Source organism: Camellia sinensis, chromosome 13, assembly GCF_055761805.1.
Source record: "Camellia sinensis isolate YWXY chromosome 13, ASM5576180v1, whole genome shotgun sequence".
Taxonomy (NCBI): domain Eukaryota; kingdom Viridiplantae; phylum Streptophyta; class Magnoliopsida; order Ericales; family Theaceae; genus Camellia; species Camellia sinensis.
In genome coordinates, this window is record NC_138973.1 from 10,272,917 (window position 1) to 10,294,264 (window position 21,348).

Here is a 21,348-nt window from a genome sequence, read left to right on the forward strand (position 1 = left end):
ACATAATGAACTTACATTTTATATGATTATTTTTATTATGTTTGTTTAGTTTGAGATAAGATAAGAATAAGATATAAAAAGATAAATAAAATATTTAATCCTCACATTCGTAAATTTTTTAAATTTACATAACATTTTCTTACATTTTCTCATTTAACTGGACTTAAGACTTGGTTTGATTTGATTTGATTTGATTTAGTTTGATCTGGTTAACATTTTCTTACATTTATACTGATGCTTAAAAAAAAATTAAAAATTAATAGCTAGTGTGAAATGTTTTGTTTAGTTTTTGAAAAAAATTTTGAGTTTTTTTTATTTTTTGGCTTTAATAAAAAAAATGTTTTAGTCATTTTTTAATTTTAAAAAGATATATTTTTGAAGAATTTTTTTTAAAAATCAATAAAGATATATTTTTGAAGAATTTTTTAAAAAAATCAATAAAGATAAAAAGATTACAAAAATCAATTTGCTTTTATTCTTGTTGTCTAAAGTAAAAATAATAATAAGGAGTTGTTTGAGATGATCTAAATAAGTGCGTTTTTTGACTTTATATGAAATATAGGTTGAGTTTGGATTAGATTTGAAGTGATGTGTTAGAGATGTGATGTGACTTAAATAAGATAATGTGACTTAGGCCAAGTTTGGGAACACCCCAAAAAGCCAAAAAGCCAAAAAGTTACTCAAAAAGTTAAAAAGTTATCACTATTCACCAAAAGTCAACAATTACGGCTGCACAACTCCCAATTCTAATTTTCTCCTACAAATCAATTTTTATAATTTTTTATTACACATTTTTCCATAAAAAGTCAAAAAGTTAACCCAAACATTCATATTTTCAACCTCAACTTTTTAGTCTAAAAAGACAAAAAGTGCACTTATTTAGTCTTCCCAAACTTGGCCTTAAATAGTGCACTCATTTAGTCTTCCCAAACTTGGCCTTAAATAGAATAGTGACTTTTTGACTTTTTGTCTTTTTTCGAGTATGCCAAACTTGGCCTAAATATACAAAATTACTATATAAAAAAAAACTTTGCTTGTTTCTACTTTTCACAAAAATAATTTTTAAAAAATTATACTTTCTTATTTTTTGTATTTTTTTATTTTTACTGAATTTTTTTAATATTTTAAGTAATTTTTTTTACTTTTTAGACACATCTAACATAAATACACTTAAAAAGTAAAAAAATTATAAAAAAATTCTTTTAAAAATTCACTAAATATCAAAAATATAAAAAAAAAATATAAGAATTCTATACATTTTTTGTATTTTTATATATTTATTAATTTTTTAAAATATTTTTTCACAATTTTTTTACTTTTTAAATACATCTAAGTAAGGTGTATCTAAAAAAATAATTTTTTTTTTAAATTTTAAAAATATTCACTAAAAATTAAAAAATTAAAAAAATTAATTTTTAAAAAATTTAATTCAGAAAATTCAATCCAAACACATTAAATTTTTTTTTTTTTTGAATTTCGAGATCAGACAGGATTCCATCAATAATGGCCTAAATTCAGACAGCGTTGAAAAACTACCGTTTTACTTGGGGTCCACCCATGACTATCTGCTTCCCTGTGCTTTGCTTTATTGTGCACATTGTGGTGTTTTAGAAAGCAGGTAACAAATTATTTTTTTGATTTTTTTAATATATTTTATTTTTTTATAGGTAAAAAATATGAGAGATAATGTGATTTAAAATGGATAAAAAATTAAAAATTAATTTTTTTTGCTTCCCCAAAGACCCCATTATTATGAGTGGTGTTTTAAAAAATTGGTAAAAAATTAGTTTTTTTGACTTTTTGATGACTTTTTTGGCTAAAATAATTAAATAGTGCTATATGTACCAATTAATGTAACAGATGATGTGATATCATTTGTATAGCTTTAGATATTTGTAACTTGTATAATAACTGTGTTCAATAATAATATCATAATACTAGTTGGTACATTAATGTATATATTAATTGATGTATGTAACACCACCGAAAAAAATTAACATTTTGTGACTTTTTTATGTAAAAAAACTAAAAAATAAAAAAATTAACTTTTTACTAACTTCTCAAATTACTCAGAATTTTTTAAAAAAAAAACATTAAAATAAAGGCTCTTTTGAATAGAGGGGTCATATTATTATTATTTTTTATATATATATTTTTAAAAACAATTTAACTAACTATTTAAAACAACCTTTTGGGTAAACAAAAGTTGTATCCTCAAAATTTCATCAAAATAATATGAGTAATATTTTTTAAAAAAAGTGATACTATAAATAGAAATTTATATAATTTTTTATTCACAATGGTGTGATAGTTTTAGATCCTATTAATTCAAAAATGAAAAATTGTTATTATTAATATTGATGTGATATGTGTTGTAGTAATATTACAGTGAGTGAGTCTGATTTCATATTCTAATTATTTATTTCATGTCATAGATTGGTAAAAAATTATTAATTTGTATAATATTTTTTATATTTTTTAGAACATCATTTGAAAAAATTTATATATAAAATGGATGGTATGAGAAAAAAATCAAGTGGTTATAGTACATGCTTAATGGTAATATAAGAACTAATTTAGCACTTCCAAATCTCATCAATAAAGGAGATACAAAATATTAAACCAAAACAAATTTAAGTGATTTGATCTATTTTAGTAAACAAAAAGTGACAAACCTCATCATATTTACCAATTACATTCAATTTGTAGAATTTTTATGTTTCTGAAGCGGAAATAAATTTTGAATATTTGAATTTTTTAATTATTTATTTTTTAAAAAAAATTAGTGAAATATCCTTCTCAAACTTTGTGTAGTATGAGAGGTCCAAGATATATTTTTTTATTAACTAAGATCTTTTGATGAATTTTTTTTGTGAAATCAGAGAAATTATTCTGTAAAAATTAAAAAATTTCTATGTTAGGTTAGAAATTTCTCTGAGCCGAGCATAAATTTATCCAAATTGAATTTTTTCTGTGAAAATATTGAGGGACCCCAACTATTATAAAATAATTATATCTCATTTATCTTATAAAATTTTAATATCAAGAATTTAAAAAAAAAAAACCCTTATTTTTGTGGATAAAGTTTCTATTTTTAGAAGAAAAAAAAACACAAAAACAGATGTTGAAACTTGAAAGCATGATTATCTTTTAGAAACTTAAGAGATATTTATAGTAATAGAAATTATTAACATTTTGAAACTTAGAATTTGAACTTTCATCCCCTAATCATGGGGTTGGGTCAATAATTGCACCACTAACACCATACCTTTTCTCCAACAGTTAAACCCAACCTCACAACTGTTATCAATCTTTAAAAAAAAAAAAACCCAACCTCACATTTCTCTCTCTCTCTCTCTCTCTGTGCTAAAGAGTTAAGTTGTTCAGCTCAGTACAACCCATTGAAGAGAAACAGAGCTTAGAAGCCTAGAAATCACACAATGTCATGTTACAAGTCACTGTTGTTTTCTCTTCTTACCACTACCACCTTTCTCTTTACCTTCTCGCAGGGAGAGCTTGACTTTCCCACCTTCCAAACACTACCCACTTCAGGTAACACTGGAAATTTAGCTGCTATATATATGGTATAGTTTTTGGAATTTTGTTTGTCACACCCATTTTCTTATTTTTCTATTTTTCAGGGGAAGAGCATGGTGAGGTGGTTTTTTGGGGGAGCAAAAGATTTCTTGAGGAGGGACTCATTATATCTCCTCTGAATTCATCATCATCATCATCTCTGGTTTTGGCTGCAAAGAGGACAGAGAGGAAAGACCCTCTTAATGGGTTCAAGAAATATACAGGAGGGTGGAACATTAGCAATGAACATTACTGGGCTGTAAGCTCTATTACCTCTCTAACCAAACCTTGAATTTTTATTATTTTTTCTTGATTTTCTAGATGTTATAAAACATGTGTGTATAGATGTGTATATATATATATATATATATGCATAGTCTTGGTTTGATTTTAGAATTGCAGGTTAGCCAAGGGTCAGATCTTATCTTTAGTTATATATATATATATATATATAAAATAAAATAAAAAAATAAAAAATAAAAAAACAACCAGCCAAGGGTTGGATCTTAGATGAATATTTGTCCTTTTGCTTTGATTTTACAATTATGACCAAAAACAAGTTTGAATAAACTAGTTCACTTTTTGAGGTCGGCATGCTCTTTATTACAGTAAAAAAATAGGAGTATACAAAATATTTAAGGAGAAATTACTGAGTTTTTAAAAAATTAATTACAATGTCAAGAAGAAGTATATGAATTTGCTTTTTAATGTATGTAAAATTTATTATTAATTTCAAAATAATTTTTTAAACAACCACTGCGGTGAAAATTTTCCAATATTTAAAGTCCTTTCATGATCGGCTGAGTTCCAAAAAATAGATATACCAAACGTCAACACAAATTGGCCTATGGGGACCACTTTAATATATATATATATATATATATATTTTATTTTTTATGATGTAGATTATTTTTATAAAAAAAATAAGGATGATTTGATAATCGAAATCATACAATTTTATTAAGCTCTTGGAAAAACTAAATAATAAATATGATTTTAAAAATAAATTATTATTTTTTAAAAATAAATATAATAAAATTGTATAGCTACAATTATCCAATTAACTTATTAATATTTTTTTTTTATAGATGATTTAAACAAAAAGACTTTAAAAACATTGTCACAATTCAAAGAAATTCAACCTTTAAAAGGCATATTGTTAATCATTTATATCTTTTATTTGTTTCACATTGATTTGGCATCCACATAATTTTTTCTTTTTTGTTTTAAAAAAAATTTGGTCAATTTTTTTACTTTTTTTTATTATTTATTTAGTCAAGTAAAACCTAAAAATCTAATTTTTTTTGAAAACTTGACAGGAAATTAACAAAAAAGTTACTGAAAAGCGAATCTCAAACACCCTTTTGAACGCAAAGTAAATAAAGAATGAAATACAAAAGCAATGGGTAAATTAAACTGACACCCCTTAGGCCATGTTTGATTCACAACACTAATAGTGAGGTATTAATAATCCTATCAAATTAGTGTGGTATTAACTATCCCACCCCTACCCCATTACTAATAATCCTACAAATTTGTTGGATTAACTATGCATTGGATTAATAATCCTAAACCAAAATGTCAAAACAAATATAGGATGATTGGGCCCAGGGATTAATAATCCCAATCCCATACTTTAATCCTTCCAATCAAACATACCCTTAGGGTGTGTTTGATTGGGGGGATAAGGGGGGGGACTATCCACTGTTTGGACTCCATGTCCGGCCTCCCTCCTTATCCGTCGTTTGATTTTTTTTTAGTCCGGCGGACTCCATGTCCGGCCGGACTCCATGTCCCCCATATGGGGGACTATCCTATCCTAGGGGGGGGTGGGATTGTTTTGGGGGGACTAATCACTGTTTGGATTAGATGCAAAAATGACAATTTTGACCCTCTACTATTTAATTATGTATTATATTTAATAAAATTTAATAAAATTTAAATGTCTCAATTTAAAAATAAAATAATTTTATTTAACTTTTTATTAATTTTTTATTTATTTAATTTTTTAAAATAATTTTTTATAGATATTTTATTGATGTTTTATTTTAAAATTTTGTTTATGTTTTATTTAATTTCATTATTTAAATTTAATACATGTTTTAATAGATGTTTTATTTAAACAATTAAATGTTTAATTTCAACAATAAATAATTTCATTTATTTAAATTATGTTTTATCTAAACATTTGTACATCAACATGTTTATTAAATTATTTCAACATCTGTACATCAACATGTATATTTATTTAACATCTATTAAATTATGTTTTAATACGTCAACATTTGATTACATCTACATTTGTTAATTGTTTAAACATAATCTGTACATCAACATTTATTTAATTGTTAATTGTTAATTGTTTAAACATAATCTGTACATCAAAATAATTTGAATGTTAATTGTTTAAATAAAAATTTAAACATTTAACCATTAGTATGTTTAATTTCAACAATAAATTTTTATTTGTTTAAATAAAAATAATCTATACCAGTCAAATTTTTTTATCAATATTAGTATGTTTAAATATCTTTAAACAAAATTTAACCATTAGTATGTTTAATGTTTAATTGTGTAAATAAACAAACACAGTAAAGTTTTGCATGTAAAAAAAATAATGATTTGTTATACAGTAATGATTTAAAACAAATTTTATTGATATTTTATTTATTTATTTATTTAATTTAAAAAAACGAATTTATTTAATTAAAAATAATTAAAATATTAAAGATATGTTTAATATTGCTATTACTTAGTAAACAATTGAAAAGGGTAAAATAGTCTTTTATTCATTTATCCTATCCAGTCCGTCCAACCAAACGTTGGATTCACTGAAAATAGTCCTATCCAGACATCTAATCCCATGAAAAAACAAACACAGGATACATATCCAATCCGACCAAATAGTCCGGGGGATTCACAGTCCCAGGACTCAAGTCCGATGGATTCTAATCCCCCCTTTTCCAGTCCGTCCAATCAAACACACCCTTAATTCCTTTGAATCACACTTTCAATCTTTTTTATTCTCTGAAATATCACTGACTTCTCTTGTCAAGTAAATTACTTGAATACCCTTTTATGGAAAAACAAAAATAAATAATGGCCTTATTTGGGAAGTTAATTATTTTAGTTGGCTATTTGGCTATTTTAGATTGACTAAAATAATTGTGTTTAGGAAGTTAGTTGGCTTTTTATTAAAGTTGATTTGATGGTTGTGAGATCAAAAGTGAAATAATTATGGGTTGGATATCACATTTTATTTTATTAGATAATTTAGCTTATTTTGTCTTTTAGAGCATCAGTATCAAGCTCAACAAATTTTGAATTAAATTAATCCCCAAAAGCTACTTTTTCTATTTATCTAACATTTTTTTGTATGTACACCTACATGAGATGAGGCTCTCTATTTCAAAATTAAATAAAATATTCATTTTGAATTGTTAAAAAGCAGTAGGAGAAGTTGCTAATTTTGTATGGTTTATCTACATATATACAGTGCCATATTCCTTAAAAAAAATAATCACTGTTTTGGTTTTAGTTTTTTGAAAATTGAATTTTTTGTTTTTCATATTTTTTTGTCTTTAATGAATATTTTTAAAATTTTAAGCATTTTTTTTATACTTTTTTAGATACATCTTACTTAGATGTATCTAAAAAATAAAATATTTGTGAAAAAATATTTCAAAAAATTAATAAATATACAAAAATATGAAAAATATATTGAATTTTCGTTTTTTTTTTTTGTATTTTTGGTATTTAGTGAATTTTTTAAAGATTTTTTTTACAAAAATTATATTTTTTAAGTGTATTTATGTTAGGTGTGTCTAAAAATTTTATAAAAAAATTGCTTAAAATATTAAAAAAATCCAATAAAAATAAAAAATACGAAAAATAAGAAAGTAAAATTTCCTGAAAAGTATTTTTAGAAAACTCAAACTAAGCAAAGTGAATAATAATTGTGCCAAGCAGCGGTTTTGTTTATCTTATCTTAACGTTCCTCAAAAGAAAAAAAAAAAAAAAAATCTAGAGTGATAGGATTTGTATTGTATATATATCAATTTCATATTCTTCAAAAGACAAAAAAATAAAAAGTTGTGGTGGTCCACTACTTGGTGAAAATTGTTAGTTTTACCTTTGGGTAGTCGACCGAGTGATCGATCATTTGATAAAAAAAATAATAAAATAATGTATAACTTGTGAACTAGTATTGTTACATCAAGCGACATATAGCAATCACAAATTTTGCAAATACATAGTAAGGCTGATGGAGGCTCTTGAAAGTTCATTTGCTTGCTTTTGCTGTATATTTTGGTCAGAAATGAGTTTGACGAGATTAGTGTAGATGCTCTTCTCATTATTGTTTCTCTATTTTTTGACAAAAAGTATTTGAGGCGACTAAAATTCTCCTGTAATTTGACATACAATAATATAACATAATATGTGTCAATTTTTTATAGAGACTTAATTATATAGGGTTCGCTTGGGATGTGGATTGATTTTTTGGCTATTTTAGCCTAGAGCTAAAAAACTTGGTTTAGGATAGGTTTTTTTTTACTTTTTTGACTTTTTGGTGAGGTATCCACATATGAAATTACCCAAATGCCATTAGGGTGAAGGTGTTCCCCCAACCTGTTGGCCAGTGCTGGGCGGGTGGGTTGAGGCTGACACGTCAGCCGATTAATTTGGTTTTTATTTACTTATTTGTTTAGCATGCTTTTTTATGTTTTTTTTTTAATTACGGGAAAGCGATAATTTCGGCATTTTTAAAAAAAGAAAAAGAAAAAGGCAAACATCTCAAAATATTTATGTCAACGATTGTAACCGTTTGTTGGAACATTTTTATTTTTATTTTTTTTTGGTTAAAATTTTTTGTAAAAATAATTTGGAAAATTACTTTTTCTCTCATTTACCCAATTTGTTAAACAAAAAATGGTACAAATCATACTCCTACCTTTTATCCAAAATTCAGTTGACAGCCACATATTACGTGCCCATTTTAATTTTTTTACTATTTTTAATTTTTCTGTTACATTCGTCAAATCATAATACTGCGGTTTGCCATCGTGCTATCCTGTTTAATTATTACTAATACGTAACAAAATTTGTCCTTCTCTAACCCAATAATTTTACAAAATAAGGCACGTAAATCATTCAAATTTCAATTTTTTGTGTACACACATACATACTGTATAGGATAATATAATCACATATATCCCGACCGTGGCGTAATAATGTTACAAGCATACGAATATTTTAGTTGAATATTATATGTTTCCTAGCATTCCGTTATTACGCATGTACACTAACTTGTCTCGTATGCGAACTCGCACCAATGCCATATGCGGGTTCTCATCCCCAACCATTAAACCATCATCGTCATGTGGAACTTTTGGTATGGCATTTACTATTGCCATAGCCTCTTCCTCGTTAAAGATGGGATTAATAGTTGTTGGATTGCCTGTATTTCTACGTACATAATTATGTAATTGTCACGACCCAAACCCGGCCCTATGGGTTTAGCACCGTAACTGGCCAGTAATCCGAGATTACCGAAGGCCTGCTTAACAGTAGTACAGTAAAACAGAGTTCAGGGCCCGGCGGAAGCCAATATAGTAAATAAATAATGTCCATTGAGCTGTGACAGTCTGTATGCCAAAAAGATTTTTCATGCATTCATACATACAAACAGTACAGTCTATACAAAATTTACAGTCACACAGTACAGGGACCTAATCCCTTGATAACAGTACAGTTAGTAGCTAACAGTCTATACAGTAATCCAAACAGTATGGAGACAGACGGGGGAAAAACAAAACGCCCCAAAGCCATAGCATGGCAACTCGGAACCTCTCAGTGAGGCACAAAGGTTGGCTTGACAAAACTGGAGTCTAACCCACGCTCCTAGCTCCGATCTGGTGGCTAAGCACCTACATATATATATAAACAATGAGCTAAAGCCCAGTGAATAACATAATGCGTAAAGAGGTTAAGAATGAAATGTCCTTACAGTAATGAAAGCAGTTCATTAAACAATACTTCAGTCTTTCAGTCAAAACAGTTATTCAGTCATATGTGGTACATCCATTAGCATAGCAGTAAACAGTAGGTCTTAAAGACCGAACAGTAATGATGGCCATCAATCAGTAAACAGTAGTGGTTCCACGAGGGTATCGACAGAGATCTCTGTAACAGTAGCAGTAACAGTATACAACAATTGCTAAGGATGCCACAATACATTTCAGAATATAGGACATACATTCAAACAATTAACAATAATTACTTCAGAAAACAGTTTCGTTAAACAGTCAGAAAACATTCTCAGTTGAACATATCTTTACACAATTGTTACTCACAGAGTTTGGGCTACAGTATGCTAGAGCGTGTCTCCCCAGTCGCCAACCCTACACAGTTCACAGGTTGAACACACACTAAGCTACACAGTTGGGAAATATCATAACTTAATCCCTAATTTGCCTTGGTGTGTTCTACATCTATATCCTCATTAAGATGCCTTAAACTAGGCCTAAGAATGCCTAGGATGGGATGAGGATGCAAAAATGCACTTTTAAAAGCATTTTCAGAGTTTTCAGAAAACAGAGTCCCGCTCGAGCACAGGATTCCCCGCTCGAGCGGACATGCAACAAAGGTACACGCTCGAGCGTACTGTAAAAGTACTGGATGGGTGAAATATCCGCTCGACTCCCGCTCGAGCTTGAGACAGACGACTCCGCTCGAGCGCCCAATCCTCCGCTCGAGCGGACTGTAAAACAGTGCAGAGAACTACTGGATGCTCGGATTCTCCGCTCGAGCGCCCATTTCCCCGCTCAAGCGGGAGTGCAAAATCTGGAAAACCTAGATTGCACCTCCAAGCTCAAACCAAGTTTTAGCAACTCAAAACTCGACCTCTTGGGCTGAATTTCCAGAATACATTTGTAAACACATAGAATAACATGGTTCAAAGCTCAATTTTGAGAAATCAAAGCCCAAGGGTGTTTAATTCAAACCCAATTTCAAACCAATTTCATGAACATGGAGAACGTACAAACATGCATGAATTCAAACCAATTCAAAGCTTCCAATACTAGCCCAAAAGAGCCAATTCTTTTCAAAACATGATGAGTTCATGGTCTTAAACATAATTGTGAACATGCATGTAACATTTTGCCATGAAAACAACTCAAACATCTACAATACAACATGCATGCATGGAATGAGCTTCAATTCAACATGTTAGAACTAAATTATGACTTAGCTCCTCAATTAGACATGAACCATGCATGAATCACTTAATATTCAAGAACAAAAGAGTAGTTATTCTACCTTAGGTCTTCAATGCAAGGCTAGAAGCTCAAAATAGCAATCTATACTTCAATTACCAAGCAATTCCCCAAGTTGAATCCCAATTTCTCTCACTCTCTCCCTCTCTTCTCTCTAAGTCGGCAAAGCAAGGAGAAAGGCTGATGAAATTATGTGCTTAAGTGTATCATAGGGCTCAAATATGTTATATTGAGTGGGCCACTAAGGGTTAGTTTGGTAATTAAGTCCAAAACTTGCAATCCATCAGTATTTAATCTAATTTAATCATACCTAATCAATTTTCAGATAAATACACCATAAATTCACATTAATTGTGAGGGTCGAGAAACATCAATCAATTCTCGGTTCGGCCGCCGATAAGGCCTTCAATTAGCAGTTTAAACATAAAACGTGAACAGATCAAATAAACAATCGAACAGATAAAATACAAATTAACATACATACTCAGTCAATTCAGTTTCAGTTTTCAGTCAGTCAGTTCAGTACTTTAATCAGTTCAATTATCAGTCATAATCAGTTCAGTTTTCACGGTAATCCATGTTTATCGGTAAGCAGTGATGAGGGTTATTACAGTAATGCCATTGACGCACCTACCAACTAAACTTGCAAATTTGCAAAATCATACCGAGGCATATTTTGAATAAACCCCCCATCAATTTTTCCATGCGCCGAAAGTGCATTCCACCACATTCTGTAACGACGAGTGCACTTTGTTAAATAATTCCCTGGGGGTGTTTGTTGTCCTATGTCTTTCAGTAACGCGGAATTCTTATTGGTGGTAACGGCTGCCTTTGAATGGTGCTAGGTAACCTATCCAGTTCGGATAACTGCCATCAACAAGATAATATTTTCCTCCAGAAAGTACCAGAATTTCAAACAAACCACCAAGTTTTGTTTAATTTTTTGTAAAGATGTTTTCCTAAATATTATGTGCTGAAAAAATTGAAATGCAATGTGTTACCTTCTTTAGGATGTGAAAAAGGGACATTGTCATTTGTTATTCTCTCATTAAAGATGCGACTATCGTGTATACTTCATTTCCATCCAAGCGATACAAAGGTGAAACACATGTCAAAATTGCACGCGGCAATGATATTTTGGGTGTGACAGTGTTTCTTACCAAAATATGTTGGGGTATCTAGCCCCGTAACCCGCGCAATAACATGTGTTCCATCAATGGCTCCGATACAGTCTTGCCAACAACTCAGTTATCTTACTACTAGGGGTACATGTTATTATTTTTCACACGTCACATCAAAATAATTTCTAAACATTGAAACAAACTTAACTGAGTGAGGTTTAAAAATAGTACCTTGAAAGGAAGGTATTTCCGTTTGGACCGCACATATGGATGTATATGATGCTGACTATATGTTGGCCTACAATGTGTAACAATGAACTCCTTCATCACCGCTAATACATTATGCACGTGTCAGGACACAGTCTCCCTCGAATGTTGGAACCGTTCTTGGATTTCGCTATTATGAAATCCTCTCAACACGTGGATAAACATTGCAACGCTTTCTTGAACAACTAATCCATGTTCACATTGCAGTACTTGTAACCCGAAATCAGTTACTAACGTATGACACAAAGACACAAAAACTTTCTTCGGCATGCACATATTTTCCTCAAATCGACCTACATGGCCCTTATATAGTTCAGTTACCCATGCATGTCAGGTCAAAATAGAAGTGCGACATGGCGTTTTACACGTGTTTTTCATACCACTCTTGGACATACCAGCATGCTTGGAGGAATGTCCAGTTATTTTGTTGTTGAAGCCGTATGGCCATTTGGTTAAGCATTTCCATTCCACCGTTATAGTTGCTTCCATTCCCGGTGTTCATCACGTCGATTTAAGCAACACTTACAAAATAGACTAAATTAGCCACAAGAGACAAAACACATTCACGTGCTGGGAAACAATTCAGCGTCGGTGGAATTTACCAAACTACCCCCCAGTGCCTCTGTATCACACCAGCACCACTTCAAACCACACAACACTCTATCACCTATGGCACCGACAGACGCCGAAGGAAGGAGGCAAAAACATGACGCTGAATGGCGAAGAAGAATAGCAAAACTCTCTATAGCCCAAGGCCACTGGAGTGCACATTGGCGGCAACACTGCGTCCATCGCATCCTCAACACCACCGATCGTTAGGTACTAGAATTTTTTTTGTTTTTGTTTTGTATCCATCGCGTCCCTGGTGTTTGGTCTCTTGTGGCTAATTTAGCCTATTTTGTAGGTGTTACTTAAATCGACATGATGAATACCGGGGATGGAAGCAACAATGACGGTGTAATGGAAATGCTTAACCAAATGGCCATACAACTTCAACAACAAAATAACTGGACATTCTCCAAGCATGCCGGTATGTCCAAGAGTGGTACAAAAAATACATGTGTAAGATGCCATATCGCACTTCTATTTTAACCGGACATGCATGGATAACGGAAATATATGCGGACCATGTGGGTCGATTTGAGGAAAATGTGTGCATGCTAAAGGAAGTTTTTTCATCTTTGTGTCACACATTAGTAACTAATTTCGGGTTACAAGTATCGCAATGTAAACATGGCTTAGCTATTCAAGAAAGCGTTGCAATGTTTATCCACGTGTTGAGAGGATTTCATAATAGCGAAATCCAAGAATGGTTCCAACATTCGAGGGAGACTGTGTCCCGGCACGTGCATAATGTATTAGTGGTGATGAAGGAGTTCATTGTTACACATTGTAGGCCAACATATAGTCAATATCATATATGTCTACGTGCAGTCCAAACGAAAATACCTATCTTTTAAGGTACTATTTTCAAACCTTACTCAGTTAAGTTTGTTTCAATGCTTAGAAATTATTTTGACGTGACGTGTGAAAATAACCATTACATGTTCCTCTAGTGGTAAGATAACGGGGTTGTTGGCAGGATTGTGTCGGAGCCATTGATGGAATACATGTTACTACGCAGGTTACGGGGCCAAATGCCCCAACATATTTCGGTAGGAAATGCTGCCACACCCAAAATATCATGGCTGCGTGCGATTTTGACATATGTTTCACCTTCGTATTGCTTGGATGGGAAAGAAGTATGAACAATAGTCCCTTTTCTACATTCTGAAGAAGGTAACACATTGCATTTCAATTTTTTCAGTATATAATATTTGGAGAAACATCTTTACAAAAAATTAAACAAAATTTGGTGGTTTTTTTGAAATTCTGGTACTTTCTGTAGGGAAATATTATCTTGTCGATGGTGGCTATCCGAATCGGATAGATTACTCAGCACTATTCAAAAGCAGCCATTACCACCAAACAAAGTGCACTCGTCGTTACAGAGTGTGGTGGAATGCACTTCCGGCGCATGGAAAAATCGATGGGGGTTTATTCAAAATATGCCTCGGTATGATTTTGCAAATGTGCAAGTTCAGTTGGTAGGTGCATCAATGTCGTTACATAATTATATACGTAGAAATACAGGCAATCCAACAACTGTTAACCCCATCTTCAACGAGGAAGAGGCTATCGCAATAGTAAATGCCATACCGGAAGTTCCACATGACGAGAATAGTTTAATGGTTAGGGATGAGAACCTGCATATGGCATTGGTGCGAGTTCGCATACGGGACAAGTTAGTGTACATGCGTAATAACGGAATATTAGGAAACATATAATATTCAACTAAAATATTCATATGCTTGTAGCATTATTAAGCCACGGTTGGGATGTATGTAATTATATTATCTTGTACAATATGTATGTGTGTACACGGAAAATTGAAATTTGAATGATTTACGTGCCTTATTTTGTAAAATTATTGGGTTGGAGAATGACAAATTTTGTTACGTACGTGTAATAATTAAGCAGGATAGCACAGTGGCAAACCACGATATTATGATTTGACGACTGTGATAGAAAAATTAAAAAAATTAAAATGGGCACGTAATAAGTGGTTGTCAACTGAATTTTGGGTAAAAGGTAAGAGTATGATTTGTACCATTTTTTGTTTAACAAATTGGGTAAAGGAGAGAAAAAGTAATTTTCCAAATCATTTTTACAAAAAACTTTAACAAAAAAAAAAAATGTTTTAACAAATGGTTACAATCATTGACAAAAATATTTTGAAATGATTGCCTTTTTCTTTTTTTTAAAAAAAGGCCGAAATTATCGTTTTCCCCATAATAATAATAATAATAAAAAAAACATAAAAAAGCATGCTAAACAAAACAAAACAAAAAAAATTTAAAAAAAAAAAAACCAAATTAATCGGCTGACGTGTCAGCTCAACCCACCCGCCCGACACTCGCCAATAGGTTGGGGGAACGCCTTCACCCCAAGGGCATTTGGATAATTTCACATGTGGACACCTAACTAAAAAGCCAAAAAATCAACCCACATTCCAAACGAATCCTAAATTTCTTTACCCCAAATCAGCGATTTAAAGATATATATGCTTTGTTCTGGAAAATCACAATTTAGTTAGAAGGATGTAGGAGTAGAATGCGATGGTGGACTGTAGTGGTTGGTGGTTCTGTTGGGTGGCTTTAATGGTGATGATTGCGAAGCTGGGTTTGGAGAAGAGACAAAGAGAGGTGGGGCTATTTGTTACAACATTTTCTAAAGTAAGAGACGTAAGTAATATTTCAGAGAATAAGAGGGGTGACAGTGTGATTTCAAACAATTCAAGAGGGTGTTAGCGTAATTTATTCAAAAGTAATTGATTGGCAAAAAATTTCAAAATTAGACTACATTAGCAAATTTTGTAAAATTATGTCAATTCATGCGTTTTCTATGTTTGTTTGTATATTTCTAAATTTATTGTTCATTTCATATACTGATTGATAGCTAACTTGTGTGCTTTTTTTCGCCTTAAACATTGTAGTCAGTGGCATTCACTGCTGTTCCCTTCTTTATGATTGCAACGGTCTGGTTTGTGGTGTTTGGACTGAGCTTATCTCTCATCTGTCTCTGCCATTTCTGCTGTAGAAGGGAAGAGCCTTATGGCTATTCTAGAGCAGCTTATGTTCTCTCTCTTGTTTTCCTCATAATCTTTACCACTGTTGCAATGTACATACTTCTCTCCCCCTCTACTCTATGCTACATCATCCGAATTTTAGCTTGTTTGAATCGTCCGATTTTGCCTTGCTAGTCATTTGGCAAGAAGATGACAGCCGCAATCGATAAAGATGATAATTGCGGTAGATAAGTGTTACATTGGTCATCCAAGTAGTCGTCCGAATGGTTGATCAGCAAGCACAAATTCGGACTTTTAGACAAACTCAAATTCGAATTACCAATCATTTTTATTTTGTTTAGACATTCGATTTGTTTTCCATTCGTGTTTGAATAGAATCGAGCAGTTCAGACACTAATTTTGACACGACAACATTTTGTAGCAAAAAAGCTCATGTCATGTATTCACACTCACCAACATCTTTCGGGTCAATTTGTACCAACCCAATACTAGGCATTGAGTGGATGTATGTTAAGAACGGGTTTCACAAATATTGTTTTAATAATTTTATTTTGTAAGGATAAAATTGTTGTTAAAAAGACTTGCACGCTTGACAAATGTTGAAAAAGTTAATTCAGTCGGGTTTAAGATTATTTTGAGAAGTTAGTTAAAACTTAATATTTTGGTTTGTTTTGGTTTTTCTAAAAAAACGTGTAAAAAAAGTAGAGAGGAGATGTGACGCAAAATAGGTTTTTGGCTTTGAGCCAAGTTCCCAAATTGGCCCTTAGAATTTTTTTTCTTTTGTAGTGAATTTTTCTTACTCTTTTGATTTTTCTAAATTAGAAGGACCGGAAAAGTAAAAACACATAAATAATTTATTAAAGACAAAAAGTTTGAAAACATTTAAATTTTTTAGCAGTTTATAAATAGGATGAGTTTTGTTAAAAAAATGGTTTCTTTTGTTTTCTTCTTCTTCTTGTCACTAAAATCAACCAAAACCAAATTACAAAAATTTTATTTATTTATTTATTGCTTAAACATGCACAAAGTGGCTTTTTAAACAAAAACCAAAAAATGGCTTAAATCTAGAGAAATTATCTAGTAAGCTGGATCTACCATCCTAGTTGTGTGCCCGATCAGGTAGGGCTAAATATTTATGTGTTCCAAAAAACAAGAAATATGATAAACAAATAACAAAATATCATTGGACAGACACACAACTACATGGAGTTCCAAAACTATGCGATAATTTATGCTAAATATAGACTTTTGTTTGCTTTAAAATGTTGATGTGTCACAATCTTGATGCTCGGACTATTTAACTTGATCCTTTCTGAGGAAGCTAATGCTTTATTACTTATGTTGTGGTTTCAGAGTTGGATGTGTTGTTTTGTACACCAATCAAGGGAAGTTTCATGATACCACAACAGAAACATTGAAATATGTAGTAAACCAGGCAGATATTACTGTGGACAAACTCAAAAATGTTTCAGAATATCTTGCTGCAGCCAAGCAAGTTGGGGTGGATAAAGTGTTTCTACCTTCTAGTGTCCAAACAGACATTGATGGGATTGAAAGCAAGCTGAACTCTTCTGCTAGCAACCTTGCTGAGAGAGCTTCCAGTAATTCAAAAGACATACAAGATCTGTTGGATTCTGTGTAATCAAGAATTTTAAACCTTTCTTTTCTACATCATCTGTTCTTTGATTTTACTTTATAGTAATATTACGCGAACAGAAAAATTAATGTGGAAACCATTTTTAGAATGAATCAGGGCTACTCATTTGATTTTTTTTGGTCCTAAAGTGAAAATATTAGTATTAGGGTTAATTTTACTTAGCACCCTTTCACTTTTATCAAAATCTCATTTTAGTCACTCTATTCTGAATTGGAACATCAACTGACACTTTAAGTTAAATTGCAATGTCTCCGTTTTATCTATGTGGCGTTAATAAGGGTGACAAAAATTGGTACGTGGGTCACACGTGTCATTTTTCTTACCTCTTTAACATCCCTATACTCAAAATGTCACTTTGGACCCTGCAGATTACAACTTCATTCAAAATTTCAGGATTTAATTTTCACAGTTGAAAGAAGAGAAACTACTAGAGATTTTGGTGAAAGTTGATGAGTGTTAATTGTAATTATCCCTCACTAATCATTATTTTATTTGTTTGTTTTTTTGGCAGGAGATTGGCTCTTATCATAATTGCCGCGGTTATGCTTGGCTTGACATTTCTTGGATTCAGTGAGCCCCTTTTTGATTCCCTTTAATCAGATGCTAAAAAAAAATTTCAATCTCTCTAAGCCTTTTAAGAATGTCTTAGTATTCCTACATGCATTATTTATTAATTTTATTTTCTGTGATCAGTATTCTCAATTTTTGGCATGCAGTTTCTCGTGAACATGTGAGTTTGAAAATGGTCTTTTTATATATAAACTCAATTTCCTCTTAAATTATCTTAACTGTTTTATTGTTTTTCTGGTTTAGTTAATTTTTACATATGAATTTCACTGAAGGAATGCTTTTGAATTTGATTGTTTGCAGATTGGTGATCATCGGATGGATACTCGTTACAGGAACATTTATTTTGTGTGGCATATTTCTTCTTCTACATAAGTAAGTACCATCTGTTAAAATTTATTTTTAAGTATCGGTTGAAGATGCTCTTAAAATAGAAATAGGTTGGGTATAAATCTTAGTTTTGACACAATTAACACAAAAGTGAATGCACCATATTTGGTTGCTTCTTGTTGATTTGAAACACATAAACAGTCTCTCTGTGTTCAGAGTAAGACTGCATATATCCAACCTTTCCTATGTCCTATAGCGGCAGCAGAATTCTCGTATATTGGGCTACCCATTAGTAATGCTAAAGACCCCAAAAATTTTACTAAATGTCTCACATGGATGTGAGACCCACACAATGTGAGTCTTATATGGGTCTCACACCCATGTGAAACATTTGGTAGAACTTTTGGTATAATTTTTGACGTCTCTAGCATTTTTGTTTAGTTTTAGGATTCTCAGCTAAAAATCCTGTTAATTGGTTAAAAAACAACCTCACACATTTGGTGAGACACATTTCATTTGAGAAAGTTGGGTCTGATTTTATGATTCTGTGCATGTAAGAGAACTTATTTGTGTTTTTTTTTTGCTTGACATATATATCAGTGTGGCTGCAGACACATGTGTAGCAATGAATGAATGGGTAGAAAACCCAACAGCACAAACAGCATTAGATGATATACTGCCATGTGTGGACAATGCAACAGCACAGGAAACATTGATGAGAACAAAGGAAGTGACTTCTCAACTAGTGGAAGTGGTTAACCAAGTCATTACCAATGTCTCCAACATCAACTTCTCTCCCAACTTTCCACCTTTCTACTTCAATCAGTCTGGTCCTTTGCTCCCTACACTCTGCAATCCCTTCAATTCTGACTTCACTGATCGTTCTTGCTCTGCTGGTGAAGTCGATTTGAGCAATGCAACTCAGGTAAAAAGCAACAAATAGGATTACAATATTCAAAAACTGTAGTGATCATCCAGGGCATTTGTGAGTTTTTTGGACCATAAATCCAACTAAACAGAAGGGTCCTTTAAATTTTGAATATGAATTAAGGGTCTTCATTTGGTTGAGGATAGTTTTATTTTTGGGTTTGGTGAGGATTGGGCTCCTTTTTTCGAGTCAAAATTTGAAAATCTCATCCTTATGCTTAGGGTCGATCCCAATCACCATCTTGTTTAAGAAATGAAGAGCTTCTATTTGCACATTACGAAAATTTTCAGTTCACATCATTTTATCCATTTAGATATAAACTACAGAACAAAAAACAAACAAAATGGTGTGAACTAATGAAAAGATTAGTGTCTTATTTCCTGAGATTTATCAAACAAATCTTTTACTATGTTCTCCAAATCTTTCTTTTCCCAAAACTTAATGAAAAACTCACACTCTATCCTTCATATATCTTGCAGGTATGGGAAAACTATGTATGTAAGGTTTCACCAAGTACCGGTAATTGCATCACAACAGGCCGGCTGACCCCCACAACCTACAACCAAATGGCTGCCGATGTGAATGTGAGCTATGGATTGTATCATTACGGTCCATTCCTAGTTGAACTACAAGACTGCGTTTTCGTGCGACAAACTTTTAGCAACCTCTATAGCAGTCATTGCCCCGCCTTGCAGCGATACAGCGAGTGGATCTATATTGGGCTGGTGATGGTTTCTGTTGCAGTTATGTTGTCTCTGATTTTCTGGGTTGTGTATGGGAGAGAGCGACGACACCGTGTTTATACCAAACAGCACCAGCCTGCACATGCTCAAGGTGTTGAAGGGGTTAAGGCTACTATTGTTGAAGAGGATAAGGTTACTTAGGAAACTGTGGTTTACTTTAATAGTGAATGCACATTACCCGTGTTTGTTTGTTATATTAGATTGGATGAGATTATGAAGAATGTATGATTATCAAGTTGAAGATATAAGATAAATGTGTTTGTTTATGTATTATTGTAGTAAACATTAATTGGTTGAGATTAAGGCCTCGTTTGGGAATAGGTTATTTTAGTATTTTTTTGATTTTTTGAATGAAATATGAGGTAAAAAAAAAAACTAGTATGTTTGAAATGAATATTTGATTTTTTACAAAAAGATATGAAAAAATAGATAAAAAATAAAATTTTTGACTTTTTTCTATAGTTTGTTAGCTTTTTGACTTTTTTAATGACTTTTATTCTCAAACTAGACCTAAATTTATCAAAATAACTTAGTTTGTGTATATAATGCCAACTATTCACTCTGTTTGTTTTCAGATTTCATAATTTATTTTTCAAAAAATTTTACTTTTTTGTTCTCTATTTTTTGCTTTCACTATTTTTTTAAATATTTTAAGCATTTTTTTTTAATTTTTAAACACACCTAAACGGGATTTTTTTGGCTATTTTAGCCACAAAAGACAAAATAGGCTATTTTAGCCACAAAAAACAAAATATCACATCAAACCCATAATCATTACATTCTTCTCTCACAAAAAAAGCCAAAAAAGTCAAAAAGTCAAAAAGTCCTTCCCAAATCAAATTTTTTAGCCCAAGCTAAAATAGCCAAAAAAGTCAAAAAGCCAAAAAGCCAACCCACTTCCCAAACGGAGGCTTAGAATGTATAATATTTGTAAAAAAAATCTTTAAACAATCCACTAAATACCAAAAATACAAAAAATATATATATATATATAAATTCAGCACATTTTTCATATTTTTGTGTATTTATTAATTTCTTAAAATATTTTTTTACAAATATTTTATTATTTAGATACATCTAAATAAGGTGAATCTAAAAAAGTAAAAAAATTACTTAAAATTTTAAAAATATTTACTAAAATCAAAAAACTATGCAAAAATAAAAAAACTTAATTTTAAAAAAACTGAATTAAAAAAACTGAAACCAAACAAACTGATTATAATGGTATTTTTAGTCTATACATAATATTAAACA

At 31.3% G+C, this 21,348-nt stretch overlaps 1 protein-coding gene across 1 annotated transcript; it reads left to right on the top strand.

The window, feature by feature from the left end:
• The first annotated feature begins 3,096 nt into the window (after positions 1-3,096).
• Positions 3,097-20,360, top strand: LOC114273914 (uncharacterized). The gene is made up of 9 exons (XM_028215741.2): positions 3,097-3,552; positions 3,642-3,835; positions 15,777-15,961; positions 17,223-17,507; positions 18,038-18,096; positions 18,220-18,256; positions 18,397-18,468; positions 19,024-19,348; positions 19,831-20,360. Exons 1-9 carry the CDS (start codon positions 3,441-3,443, stop codon positions 20,233-20,235), a joined length of 1,674 nt encoding a protein of 557 aa, XP_028071542.2. The 5' UTR covers positions 3,097-3,440; the 3' UTR covers positions 20,236-20,360.
• Positions 20,361-21,348: the final 988 nt, after the last annotated feature.

Coding starts and splice junctions, on each gene's coding strand:
- LOC114273914 (XM_028215741.2), top strand. CDS start 3,441: ATGTCATGTTACAAGTCACTGTTGTTTTCTCTTCTTACCACTACCACC. Junction 17,508..18,037: donor CAAGATCTGTTGGATTCTGT/GTAATCAAGAAT, acceptor TTTTTTTGGCAG/GAGATTGGCTCTTATCATAA. Junction 18,097..18,219: donor CTTGACATTTCTTGGATTCA/GTGAGCCCCTTT, acceptor TTCTGTGATCAG/TATTCTCAATTTTTGGCATG.